Genomic DNA, 14,818 nt, shown 5'->3' on the forward strand with positions numbered 1-14,818 from the left:
AGATATTTAAGCATCGAAGATGAAAGCGAGTGTAGACAGAAAAGAGATATGAAGAGAAAAAGAACGCACCCCAGCCTTGCCAGGAATAGTGCAATGCCAGACCATCAAATTAACGGTGGCATCAGGGAGAGTCTCGGGCACAAAAATATATACCAGACCACAAAAAGCATAAAAGCAAACATTTTAAGAAGAAAAAGCTTTAGATGGAAAACCTGTGGTGATGTGGTTGGGCAACTACACAAAGCACAGCGCCGTGTTCAACTCTCAGGGGAAATCCTCCTATATCCAAGAGACCACTAATGAAAATCCACATTCAATCCAAAGCAAGGATCATAAAATAAAATCAATGTACTGATCAGACACATACCTGATTACCTGAAGGAAGAAGAAGAGAAAGATTCAAGGTCTGAAGTTAGGGTTAGGGTTGGGGGTAGAAGGTAGGATGCTGTTAAATCTGAATGTGGCTTGGCCTTAGCTTTTTTAATGTGCAGACTGCAGACCCTATTTATTTATTTTTTATTTATGTTATTTTCAGGGTCGGGGTCGGGGTCGGGGTGGATACAGGAATCCCATACCCGTACATGTACCCGGCTTTTGGTTATCGGGGAAAACCCGAACCCGAACCCATATCCGGTCAACTCAGGTATTACCCGTCAAAGTCGGGACGGGTTCGTGCGGGTACCCACGGGTACGGGTTTTCTTGCCATGCCTACACATGACGTAACAAAATTTGCAGCATGAAACATAGAACCACCAGCAACATCCTTTTCTACGTACAATTCTAGAACTGACATTTGTTGTTGTTGTTGAAAACTTTCGATCATAGTTTCAACATCTTCGTCATCACAAATTTGCAACGCAACATATTTTCCTAAAACTAAAAATCTACAACTTATAGTAGAAATAATTTCATTATTTTCTAACTTTACCTTATCTCCAATTTTTTTTTTCAAAGCATTGAAACTAATTCCGCGTTTAATCTGAATGACCTTTTTACTGATTTCAAATATTACACCATCATTGTCTTCATATACTCTTCCGTTGAAATACAACACTGTAATAATTGAATTCATGATATACCTACATGATCAAAATTAAAAATAATTAATCATAAGAATAGTAGTTTTAAAATAAATAATTACTCATACTAATTTTATAATAAAAATTCTAATTAAAAAAATTAATTCACTTAAACTTTACCTTAATATTTTAGTCTAACAAATAAAATTATTACTTCAATTAAATATTCCGTCGATGATACAAATATAAAATATTTATTTGCTTCCTCTATTAAACTTATACTACACATTCATACTTTATTCTAAAAAAATTACTCTAATTAAATAATTTATGGAAAATTCCTCAACTTCAAAAAAATTCCAGACAGACACAAAATGGAAGGGTTATAAATGAAGGATTACACTTAAAATAATTTCAGACGGAACATGGCCAACACGCCTACGACTGGTAATATTTGTATCTTCGAAGCCGTTTTTCAGTACTAATTAACGAGAACAATTTAATTAACTCAAATGAGATATGTTCGGTAATGAATGATATATCATATATATATATATATATATATATATATATATATATATATATATATATATATATATATATATATACACATATGAGAGAAAATTAGTAGGAAAGTATACTCTCTACATACAGGAGATGAGAGACAAATAAGGCCTAATTGTTCTCCATCTCCGGTCAATAGTCTCAATGGTTAATTAAGTACATGCACTCAGTGAACAACTAATTTGAAACTTAGTGAGACAAAGAGATAAAAGAAATATATACAATTAAAGTATAATAACTAATATTATATATGTGATAAAAACAAAGAGATAGAAAATTAGTGAGTGTTAAAGAATTAATTCAACTATATTTTTTTAATTTTCTGCACTAGTGATTGCTTTGACAGATAGAATATTCACCTATTATATTTTTCGAAAAGTGAAGAAGTATTAGACCTGATCTAGTGCTAGTTTGTTGTCTCAATATTTTTCTTATTTACCATAAAGTATAAAATAATCTAAAAATCCAAGTAAAGTTCTTTTAAGATTATTAAAAATCAATAAATTACTAATAAATATAGTAACCAAAAAATTGTTATTCCCATGCTAGTTTTTATGTTAATAAATTTAAATGACGAGACTTTTAAAATTGGTAATATTTTTCTTATTGTTTTTATAATTAAAATTACAATTTCTTTTTGTTAACTTATACTAAATTTTATTACAAGTAAAATGAAACTTCGTACTCAGAACAAACCACAAAATACTTAAGAAATAGCATCTAAATAGTTTTTGTCTTAAATTAAATTATATGTCAAATAATACTTCAGACGCAAAAACCATTAACAAAAAGGCTTACAAATAATTACTACTAATAATTTTTAAATTTAAAATCTAATTTACAAAATTAATACACTTAAATTTGAGCTTCAAATTTGATTCTAACCATAATATTTGTTACTTGAAAATAAAAAATTTGTACATGATAAATAAACAAAAGGAAAGAAGACTTTATTTAAATAAATACAAAGCATCCTTACTATATAATCAGCAGCAAACTTCAAAAGAAAGAGATAGAAACTCTCTTCAAATGAAACTCTTTCTTTCTCTTCAGTGCCAAATTTTTGCAAGTGCTGAGTGTTATTGGAAGTTTGTTCTATTTAAAGAAAATTTACACAAAAAGCTGAATCTATGTGCAACGTTACACGCCATTAAAGTAAATCTGTATGCATGTCACCTCCTACATGCCTAGCCCTAATCTTTAACCTGCCATGCACGTGACCTGCTACTGCTGCATGCTTCTGATTGCCTTATCCAATCCTAATATTCTCTAAAGCAAAAACGTGCCCTAGCTGATAAATAACAGTGCCCTAGAACGTGCCTTAGCTGATAAATAACAGTGCCCTAGTCTCCTCTAAAGCGTGGCTTGAGTCAGTGCTGGCATGTCCCGCCAAAACGAAAAGCGGAATGGGGGAGGGGGTGTATCGCCAGCAGGAATGGCGGGCTTAGAAGGCTGTATCACCAATGTTGACAACGAGTCCCACGTGGCCTGTGTCGCCAGTACAAGAGGCGACACTCTCCTTCCTACGTGGCCTGTCACGCCAATGCCAGTGACGGCTTCACCATTCTTAAGCTCTCTCGCCAGTGGCTATGACAGATTCCACCCAAATAACAGATCCCCTCCATTAATACTTTTAAAACAGACCCCAATCCGTAAATAATTTTTAAAATTGACCCCCTACAATAAATTTGCCTACTAAATGATTCTTGTCCTATAAAAAATTGGTGATATCAATTAATTCAATTTTGTTTAGTGACGTCACTTAAATAGTATCACCAATTTAGATGTGTAAATGACTTCTGATGTCATCCCAAATGCTTTTACATTATCAAAATGACAGCTCTACATGCATCTTTGTTTCTGCACCACACTGGTTCTTTTAGAAATGACAATGCTACAGGGAATCATGAGTTTGTTGGAAATAAGTTATCACAAGAGATACAGAGACTCATGAGTGATTTGGGTGGCACCTGGATTTTGCTCTCTCCCAGTACCTTTTTTATATTCCGTAATGTTAATTGAGGGAGGTATATCAATTGAGAATAAGAGTGGAAAATAAATATATTGGGAAGTATGTTTATCATTTGAGGGAGGTATATTTTACAGTACTCTTTACCTCCCTTCCATCCACACATTAGGTGTTTAAACACGAAGTTTATTTCTCCAACTCATGCGTTTGTTCAATAAAACCCAGCCCAAAACGTATGAGGAAAAGCTTAAATGATTAATCACCGATAGACCCAAATCAATTTATGAATAATAAAAAAGATAATGAAACAAAAAATAATAAAATAATAAAAAGATAAAAACGAAATAAAAAATAAATAAATTACATGGAGATTAAGTCCGAACCATAACATTATGAACCATACAATAATTTTTTTTTCTGGAAATACGTGCAAGACCAATGTGGGACATGTATTGGACAAAACAACACAACCAGCCAAATTTGGTCAGAATGCATGGTGTCATGACCAACTCAATCACATTGTAAAGGGCATATCATGTCAGGACCACTTACTTTTTACAAAGAAAGGCAGAAAAACCAAGAAGAGGATGGAAATGCGTGATAACATTTTGTTACAGTTAAGAGTGCATTGTGCAGAACGCCATCTCCATTTTCTGTTTGACTATTATTTAGTTTTTTCTGCCTTTCTTCTTTAAATAACAATTTAACTATAATTTTTATCCTTTTTTTTTAGTTTTTTTGCTTTGTTTTATTTTTTATCTTCTTTTTCTTCCTCTCCTTTTCTTTTATTTTAGTAAAAAAATAGATAAAATAAGTTAAATTAAAATTAAAATAAAGGAAAAAGAAAAAAAAATGTAACACTTCATTTCATTACAAAGCCAGAAATCTAATTATTCTCATAAACAAACTAATAAGCAACGTTTTAAAAAGTGGTCTACAACTGTAATTTGGACTGTAACATTAAAATTTTTTTAATTATCCACCATTACAACTGGAATCATATGAGTCGAACGAAATCATAATGGGACCACTACTGATATTTAAAATCTTACTTATAAGTATGCAACATCATATATATCAACCCACCAATCACATTAATTAGCATGCAAATCCAAAAATGGGTTCACAATGTTGAAAATAAGCCCAACACAAGAGAACTGTCTAATGAAATGCTGCATAAGCATGCTACAATGTGATTAGCTCAGTCGTTCTAGACCAAGCAATTATATTCAATGCTCACTAATGCAAGGAATCTAGTGAATTATTAGGTGTCTCACAAAAGCAGAAAAACCAGGAAAAGTAAGAAAGCAAAGATCCTACCAAAGCATTTAATAAAACTTGTTTCCTCATGCCAAAATTTTCCAATATAATGGCAACTGAGAAAGGGCCTTTGTAGAAGATCCATCTTCTTTGAGTGCATTAGTAGCATCTTCTTTTAATTCATTCATTCTTTCACGCATTTTCGCACCTTCTTCCCCTTCCATTAGACACTTTATCACGTCAACAATTTCCACCCTTTCCACCAAGCCATTTTCACTAACTCTTGGCCTCACTCCCACTTTGAGACCCTCACTTAGCAAAACCGCATTCATTTTCTGCTCCGCAAATAGTGGCCATGTGATGAACGGCACACCCTTTAGCACACTCTCAAGGATTGAATTCCAACCACAGTGGGTCAAGAATCCACCAACCGAACTGTGACTAAGGACTTGAATTTGGGGTGCCCATGAAGGAACAACCATACCTTTCTCTTTGGTTCTCTCCAAAAACCCACTAGGCAAGAATTTCAAAGGGTCAACATCATTTTGTGCACCAAGATAAGCAGCATCAGATGTTGCATTATTCGGTGCTCTCAAAACCCATAAGAACTTGTGATTACTCAATTCCAAACCAAAAGCAAGCTCAGTTATTTGCTCTTGCGAAAGTGTTCCACCACTCCCAAAAGAAACATACAAAACTGAACCAACTTGTTGTTTGTCCAACCATGTTAAACACTCCAAGTCCAACCCTTTTGCATCATCATCACCACTTTGGACAATTGGTCCAACAGGGTACACAGGAGGGTACCCTTTATCCTCATCTTTCAATGCTCTTATAGGACTTGTTTCCATTTCCAAGAAGCTATTAATGAAGATCCCATCAACATGACGGATTCGGTTAACACGTTGAAGCAAGAATTTGTAAACTGGACTAGTTCTATCTTGAGCTGGACCATAGAAATCTCCACCACGAAATGGTACACAACCTGGTACTTTGATAGGATCTGAGAAATCTCTATACTCACAGGATATTTCCTCGTCCAACTTGGGCAAATGCAAGAGTGTTGACAGTGTTGTAGCTGCTGCTGGAAAATAAACATAGGACAACATGTTGAACTCTTGAGCAAAGTCTAGTGCTTCAAAGGCGAAAGAATCAACTACCATGGCCACAAGGGTAGCCTTAGAAGTTAAGGACTTCAAGGCTTTGTGTATAGATGGCATGGAGTGACTCATTGTGAGATGAATTTTGACTAGTACGGGAATGTCTTCTTGTGATAATTGGTCATTAGGGTTCACCGGTGGAAGCAAAATGGTGTTGATGTAATTTGGTGGAAGAGTTTCTAGGATGGCTTTTGAGGCACTTGGGAGAGAACCAAGTGAGGGAACGATGCATGTGACATGAAAATGTGGATGCAGCTCAACAAGTTGCTTTGAGAACTGAAGAATGGGGGCTAAATGGCTGAATCCTACACCAGGAATAACTGCTATGTACCTTGTTTTCTCCATGAAAATCTGTGGCCTAGCTAGCTCGTAGCTTTTGATGATGAAAATAATGATTATTTTGTTTTGACTTTTCTGAAAGAAAGATCATAGATGTAACTCAATTACTACTCAACTACCCCCCTCTCTCTCTCCTTAAATTCCGGATACCTAATGACCAGAAGTTAAAATTTCGTTAATCATCAAGACATTCAGTATTTATTTCTGTTCAATTTCTTTCAACACCAATCGTTTACATGCAAGATGAGTTGTATGGTTAGAAAAAAATAAAAGAAAAAAAATCATCAATATTTTCCTTTAATTAAATTAATATTTACCGATAAAAAATAATTATATATATATATATATATATTATATTTTTGTAATATAAATTAATTCCACGTGCCTTGGATGAAAATCGATGTATATTTTGGTTGGGAAAAATATCGAACCTATTATTAATATCCCTTTTGCTTATATATAACAAAAAACCACAATTAGTTAAGAACATGATATTTGAATATATTTTTAAAACACTTAATTAGTATTTATCATTTTTTTACTACTCTTTATTTCATATCATATAATTATCTATAATATTTATATTTTTTTTCCTTTCATTTCTTTCTTAGATACTAAGTGTACAATTACATATAGGTGTCCAATGATAATTTTCCTGTTGTTAAACTGATCTGATATTAGTTACATAAAGCAAACACATGTGACATCTTAAGATTCTTAATCACTTTACTTGCTAATTTTGCTTTCTGAAACATTAGGAAAAAAATTTACCTTGATTTTACCATCTTTCCTGTTGTCCAGTGATGATAATTTCAATTTCCAAGTGTGGGTTAAAAACAAGTGACACAAGTAGCATGTTGAATAATATAAACTTGATTTAGTCGATTAATCAAGTGTTAAATACATTTAAGTTTATGTTATTACTCTAAAGAAAATTCTAGAGAAGTATAGAAATAAGTAGAAGTAATATTTAATTGAAATAAGTGTGTAGAACTCTCCCTTGAAATGTGAGGAATCTTTCTTGATGTATCTAGAACTATCCCTTGAAGTCTATAAAAGGGGGAGAGGTTGTCATTTGTAAGTGAACCCAAGGAAGTCAAAAGAAGTCAAAACAAAAACATTTCTCAAGTCATAAAACTAGCTCTCTTTCAAATATTCTCCCCTCCTCCATTTCTCTTAAATACTTCCTATAACCTTATTCTTTCCAACAAAGTGGTATCAGAGCTTAGGTTCTGATAAGAAATTCCTATATAGTTATGGCAAGCAATGAAGCGGTATCCTTTCAAGTTCCACTTCTAAAGGGGAGCACCTATGACAATTGGAGCATCAAAATGAAGGCCCTTCTTGGAGCACATGATGTTTGGGAAATGGTTGAAAAATGCTAAAAGGAGTCACAAGATGAGACTTCACTATCCCAAGTACAAAAGGAGACATTAAAGGACTCAAGAAAGAGAGACAATAAAGCTCTCTTCCTCATCTATCAAGCATTAAAAAATGATGCATTCGAGAAGATTTCTTATGCAACATCTGCTAAGGAGGCATGGGATAAGCTTCAAACCTCTCACAAAGGAGAAGACAAAGTAAAGAAGGTGCATCTCCAAACTCTAAGAGGTGAGTTCGAATCCTTACATATGAAAGAGTCAGCGTCCATTTCCGATTATTTTTCAGGAATTCTCGCTGTTTCAAATAAACTAAAAATAAATGGTGAGAAGTTAGAAGATGTAAGAATTATGGAGAAGACACTACACTCGCTAGATCCCAAATTCAAGCACATGGTTGTGACAATCGAGGAAACCAAAGACTTAGAAACCATGATGATAAAACAACTTCAAGGATCACTACAAGCTTATGAGGAGAAGCATAAGAAGAAGCAATAGATCACTGAGTAATTCTTCAAGATGCAACTGAAGGTCGAGGTTGCAGCCGAGGACAAGTTGGACGTGGCAACAATGGACGAGGTTCATATTTCATCAACAATAGTTACGAGAAAGGAAAAATCTAAACAAGAGAACGTGGAAGAGGCTATACAAGCACAATGTATGATAAATCTCAAACTTAATGCTATAATTGTCAAAAGATTGGCCACTATGCTTCAGAATGAAGAGTCACCAAGAATAGAGTTAAGGAGGAGACTAACTATGTGGAGAAAAAAGACGAGAAGTTTGAAACAATGCTCCTAGCGCGTGGAGGCAATGAAGGAAGCCAAGAAAACACATGGTACCTTGACATTGATGCAAGCAACCATATGTGTGGAAAAAGAAGCTTGTTCATGGATCTTGATGAATCAATAAGTGGCAATGTCTCATTTGGTGATAATTCTAAGACTCTTGTAAATGGAAAAGGTAAGAGCTTAATTCGTTTGAAGGATGGAAGACATGAATTCATATCAAATGTCTACTACATCTCAAATATGAAGAACAACATTTTGAGTTTGGGACAATTACTCGAAAAAGACTATGATATTCACATGAAAGATTCCAGTCTTTCCATCAGAGATAGGAGAAACAATCTAATCACCAAGGTACCAATGTCAAGAAATAAGATGTTCTTTTTGAATATCCAAAACGATGTTGCGAAATGTCTTAAAGCTTGCTACATTGAAGCATTATGGCTATGACATCTTCGATTTGGGCACTTAAATTTTGTAGGCTTAAATTTGCTATCAAAGGAGAAGATGATGAGAGGACTACCCTCTATTAACCTGATCAATTCTACGAAGGATGTTTACTTGGCAAGCAATTTAGAATGAGTTTTCCAAAGGAGTCAAACTCAAGAGCTAAGAAACCACTTGAGCTAATACATGCTGACGTTTGTGGGCCAATCAAGCCAATCTCACTAGGTAAAAATAACTATTTCCTCATTTTCATTGATGATTTTTCAAGAAAAACATGGGTCTATTTCTTAAAGCAAAAATCATACGTCTTTTCCGCCTTCAAGAAGTTCAAAGTTGTTGTGGAAAAAGAAAATGGTTAAGAGATCAAAGCCATGAGGACTGACTGAGGAGGAGAATTCACTTTCAAAGGGTTCTGAGAGTTCTGTGAAGAGAATGGAATTAAACGTCCCCTGAAGGTTCCAAGATCCCCCCAATAGAATGGTGTGGCGAAAAGAAAAAATAGAACGATCCTTGATATGGCTCGAAGCATTCTCAAAAGCAAAAAATTGCCAAAAGAATTTTGCGTAGAAGTTGTGGTGTGTGTAGTTTATTTGTCCAATCGATCTCTGACAAGAAGTGTGTGAGGAAAAACACCACAAGAATCATGGAGTGGAAGAAAGTCTGGTATCTTTCACTTGAAGGATTTTAGGAGTATAACTCATGTTCATGTCCCAGACGAGAGAAGAGCAAAAATTGATGACAAGAGTGAGGAATTCATCTTCATCGGTTATGATTCAAGCTCAAAAGGGTAAAAGTTGTACAACCCAAACAATAAGAAGATAGTAGTCAATCGAGATGTGGTGTTCGACGAAGAAGGACAATGGGACTTTGAGACTCATGAAAAGGAATACAACTTCTTTCCTCCACTTGAAGAAGAAAAGACACCTCAACATGTTTAGCAAGAGCTCACCCCATCAACATCAACCACTCACGAAGACACTTTGCCATCTCCAGAGAGTGAAAGGGTTATGTCACGCACAAGAATCCTCTAAGATCTTTATGATCGAACTTAGAGATTAGATAATATCACATTATTTTGTCTCTTTGCAATGGACCAAGAAATTAGATCCATCGAGAAGAATGACACATGGAAACTCGTCTCCCTTCCAAAAGGGCACAAGGCTATTGCTGTCAAGTGGGTGTACAAAATAAAGAAGAATGCCAAGGGAGAAATTGAAATATACAAGACAAGGATAGTTGCAAAAGGTTACAGTCAAAAGGTTGGGATTGATTATGATGAGGTGTTTACTCCGATCGCTCGCCTAGGGACCATAAGACTAATACATTCTCTTGTAGCTCAACACAAGTGGAGAATTCATCAGATGGACGTGAAGTTTGCCCTCTTGAATGGAGTCCTCGAGGAAGAAGTGTAGATCGAGCAACCGTTGGGATACAAGGTGAAAGGAGAAGAAGACAAAGTTCTCAAACTAAATAAGGTGCTTTATGGACTAAAATAAGCACTGAGAGCATGATACAGTTGCATTGAGAAGTACTTCCTAGAAAATAACTTCACAAAGTGCCCAGAGGAGCATGCCCTTTATGTCAAGATCAAAGATGGAGATATCTTGATCATGTGCATATATGTGGATGACTTTATCTTCACGAGAAGTAATCCAAGTATGTTTGAAGAGTTCAAGAAAGCAATGATCAATGAGTTCAAGATTAACGATATTGGATTAATGTCATACTATCTTGGCATTGAGGTAAAGTAGAAGAAAGATGGAATCTTCATTTCACAGTAAAACTACACAAAGAAGATACTCAAGAAATTCAAGATGGATAGTTGCAAGCCAACTGGAACACTAGTGGAGTGCAAAATGAAGTTATCAAAGTTCGACAAAGCAGAAAAGGTGGATGCTACAAATTTCAAGAGTTTGGTGGGTAGTTTGCGATATTTGATGTGCACAAGACCAAACATTCTATATGCTACTATGTGAAGCCATTCCCGTTACCTCTACTTAAGGGAGTGCATAACAAGAAATGATGTAAATGCATAATATGTGAAGCCTCAAGACCAAGTAGTTGGCATCTTCACCAAGCAGCTCAAGCAAGAAGACTCTATCAAGTTAAGAAGCTTACTTGGAATGGTAAATCAAGTTTAAGGGGGGTGTTGAATAATATAAACTTGATTTAGCCCATTAATCAAGTGTTAGGCCCTTTTTAAGTGAACCCAACGAAGCCAAAACAAAAGCATTTCTCAAGTCATGAAAACTAGCCCTCTTTCAAATATTCTCTTCTTCTCCTTTTCTTTTAAATACTTCCTATAACCTTTTCCTTTCCAACATACCATGCAGACTGCAACAATGAGTCTCACTAGTACAATTAATACGCCAGGTCTGGTTAGCTATCTTGTCCCACCAAAAAGCCACTTATGCCATATTTTCACACCACTCTTTGGTCCACATCGCTAACCAGGGTTACTACTTCATTCCATGGGTTAGTTGTTTTACATATGGAGAATCCAACAATGACAACTTCTTTTTAAACCTAGTCAGTCTCACTCATATATATTCATCAGTGTTAAATGTTCATCAACTTGTGTTCTCCTAAATTCAAAATTCTTTCAATCAAAATATAGGAGAAACAACTTGTGAAAATTTTGTTTCAATTTCCATTTTTACAAGTCTTATAAATTATTTTGGTAGCTTATGAGTTATTTTAACTACTATAAATTAGTTTGATGAAAATCAATACATAATATAAATCATTAATTTCATTGTAATGATTATAACATATACTTATAATATAAAGAATAAAGACAATGCACATCAAAACTGTAGAGGAACTGAAGAAGTACAAAATAATACTATACCAGATCCAAAATAGAAAAGCCTTTCGGCAAAAGAATTCCTAAATCAAAAAACCTGCTTGAAAGAAAAGTCAATCAGGAAGACACCCCATTGCACTAGTGCGCCATGAAGGAAAAAAACACTCCCAATTTCTTGCCATTCTTGTACTATATTATAGCCACTTCCATGAAACCATCTTAATTAATTTGAGCAATAAACCCTATGAATTCAATTGTCCTTTGTCTAAAAATAATTTTGTTTCACCTCTTTAACAGATTGCAACAAGTTAAGCATTCAAGTTTAAGCCTTCAAGGAGATAATTATGCACATTTCAATTATATAACTATTCTATCACACAAGTACGGAGACTTTCCTCCTCCTATTTCACCTCTTTGCAAAGAATTTTTAACATGTTATTCTTTTACAAGATCCACTAATGATAAATTCACTCTTTCTAAATTCTTAAATGCTCAAATTTTCAAAACTTTAGATTCTAGCTATACCTGCGCAACGCATGCATGAATTCTTATCCAGTCATTACTCATCAGTGATTCATATTGGCCAAAGTTTGTTTGTTTTTATTTAACAAGAAACACAAGCACCATACAAGTTGCATTACATTACCTAAATAAAAATTTAAGATACCGTATTGTCCAAGACCCCAAAAATACATATGGCATCCTACATGACACTTTGAGACATGTGTTAACCATCCACGTCAACCTTGTTACAGGAGCACAAACGCTCGATCCTTAGCAGTCAGGCTCCCCAACCAATAGGTTATCTCTGACCTACTCATATTTGAATATATTCGAATATCTTATCTATTGAAAAGTAATTAATTATCTATAAGCTCACACATTATCTACTATGTACAACTATCTTCTACCTTTTATCTATAAGCCACAGTTTATCTCTAACATTATTTGTAAGCTGCATGCTATTATCTACAAGTCGGGAATTATCTGCAAAGGTTGTAATAGCCCCTACAAACAAGGACCCATAACTATGTTCCACTCCTATAAATACCAGGTTCCATCAAACCCTCTACACATCTGCTCACCTCTTAAGCTCACACTCATTCAGTCACACTCGAGCTTATGCATACATGCACTTATACACATATACTTGCTTATTTCTTCTAACTCATATTCTTACTTGAGTGTCAGATTCATTTATTTTGCAGGTCTCCCCTCATATTCTCTTGATAAAGACATATTTCAAAGCCGACATGTGAAGTCTAGGAGCCCTCTTTGGCCACGTCTACCCTGATGTGTGGTAGTTTTGGATTTTGTTAAGAACATTTGGTACCCACCATGGGGTCGTGGTAAAACATACCTCACGATCTCTTGTCAACTCTCTCTCTTTCTCATCCATGGTTAGCACTCGGTCTGGCCTCGGAAACAAGACCCCTCTCGAAGACTCCCATCCTCATCCAACAATTATGACAGATACAGACACTTTACAACAACTCCAAAACCACATTGCGGAGATGAAGCAACACCATGAGGAGGAGTTGACAAAGCTCAAGGCTAACCATGACCAGCTAGAGGCTCGTGTCAGATGTCCCCAGGGCGACGAACACTCCGCTCATATTTTGCCTGAGTGCACCCAAGGAGAACCATACCGCGACGCACAATCAACACTATAGATGACTTCAGTCTCTCCTGCATGCACCATCTAGCAAGAAGGACTACCTGTCAGCATTTTTTTATCGACTGCATTGTGAAGATAGACATACGCTTGGGGTGGAAACCACTCAACCTCTAGTGGTACATTGGGGCAATAGATCCAGACAAGCATCTGGATGCCTTCTTGACCTAGGAAAACCTCTACACCAATGATAATGCAATTCTATGTCATGTTTTTCCAACATCACTCAAGGGAGTAAGATTGACCTGGTGTGGTGGACTCCCACCTAGGTCCATAGATAGCTTTGACACCTTCATCGAACGATTCAGTGCATAGTATGCCACCAGCAGGTCTCACCGCTTGACCTTGACCGCCTTGGCTAGTCTGCGACAAGTAGACAACGAGTCCCTTAGAAAATTCATGGAAGTAGTGTTGCATTCCATGCTCCTCACCTTATGCCCCGATAAGGTTGCAAACAATCTATGCAAAAAATCACCCGATAGCATGGAATGAAGTTCAAAGGAATGTACAGACTGAGGAATGAAGTTTGAAAATCTGGACAGAAGCACGAAGGAAGCATTAAGACCGACTCATACAAGTTGGACAAGAGGCACAAGCTAGACAAGCGTCAGCTCTCTCCAAAGGGCCCAAATATAAGCGTTAGACATCTCTAATGGCCAATCGCACTATGATTCTGGAGGAAACTTTCAACTTGGATGTACCCATCTGGCTACCCCCGACAAAACCTCCCAGGACGGGGTTAGACGTATTCAAATACTATAAGTATCACCGTGGTATTGGGCATAACACAAAAGATCATTGGGAACTAAAAGACGATATAAGAACTTATACAAGTTGGATACTTAGCCCAGTTTGTTAAGAGGCCAGACAACCACCAGCAGGAGCAAGACTAGGAGGACACCAAGAGGATCATCATAGGAACCATGAAGCAGACAAAAGAAGAACGGAAGACCGAGGCAGACAAAGACATTAGCATCAACGACGTGAGTAACAACCTCCACAGGAACAGGAACCCACCCAACAAATCAGAGGTGTAATCAACATCATTGTGTGCGGATTTTCCTATGGAGGACAATCCAGCCAGTCCCGAAAACTTCATCTACATGCCATCCGGGACAGGAACCTGCCCAACAAATCACAGGAACAGGAACCCGCCCAACAAATCAGAGGTGTAATCAACATCATTGTGTGCGGATTTTCCTATGGAGGACAATCCAGCCAGTCCCGAAAACTTCATCTACATGCCATCCAGGACATTAACATTAATTTTGTCGATGCACTTCCACAGCGAACTCTCCCTTCTATCACCTTTACGGACAGGGACTTCAAGGGCATCAACCTCGACGACCTCGCCGTTGTCTTCATTATCATTTCAAACTTCATGGCGTCCAGGGTCCTTATCGACCAGGGC

At 36.1% G+C, this 14,818-nt stretch overlaps 1 protein-coding gene across 1 annotated transcript; it reads right to left on the reverse strand.

Annotated features, from left to right (window-relative positions):
- Positions 1–4,569: 4,569 nt before the first annotated feature.
- On the reverse strand, positions 4,570–6,485 carry LOC114406456 (hydroquinone glucosyltransferase-like). The gene has a single exon (XM_028369163.1). It carries the CDS (start codon positions 6,316–6,318, stop codon positions 4,900–4,902), a length of 1,419 nt encoding a protein of 472 aa, XP_028224964.1. The 5' UTR covers positions 6,319–6,485; the 3' UTR covers positions 4,570–4,899.
- Positions 6,486–14,818: the final 8,333 nt, after the last annotated feature.

Source organism: Glycine soja, chromosome 3 (genome assembly GCF_004193775.1).
Source record: "Glycine soja cultivar W05 chromosome 3, ASM419377v2, whole genome shotgun sequence".
In the NCBI taxonomy this organism is placed as follows: domain Eukaryota; kingdom Viridiplantae; phylum Streptophyta; class Magnoliopsida; order Fabales; family Fabaceae; genus Glycine; species Glycine soja.

Excerpts from the sequence above, each read along its gene's own strand:
- LOC114406456 (XM_028369163.1), bottom strand. The coding sequence starts at position 6,318 with ATGGAGAAAACAAGGTACATAGCAGTTATTCCTGGTGTAGGATTCAGC.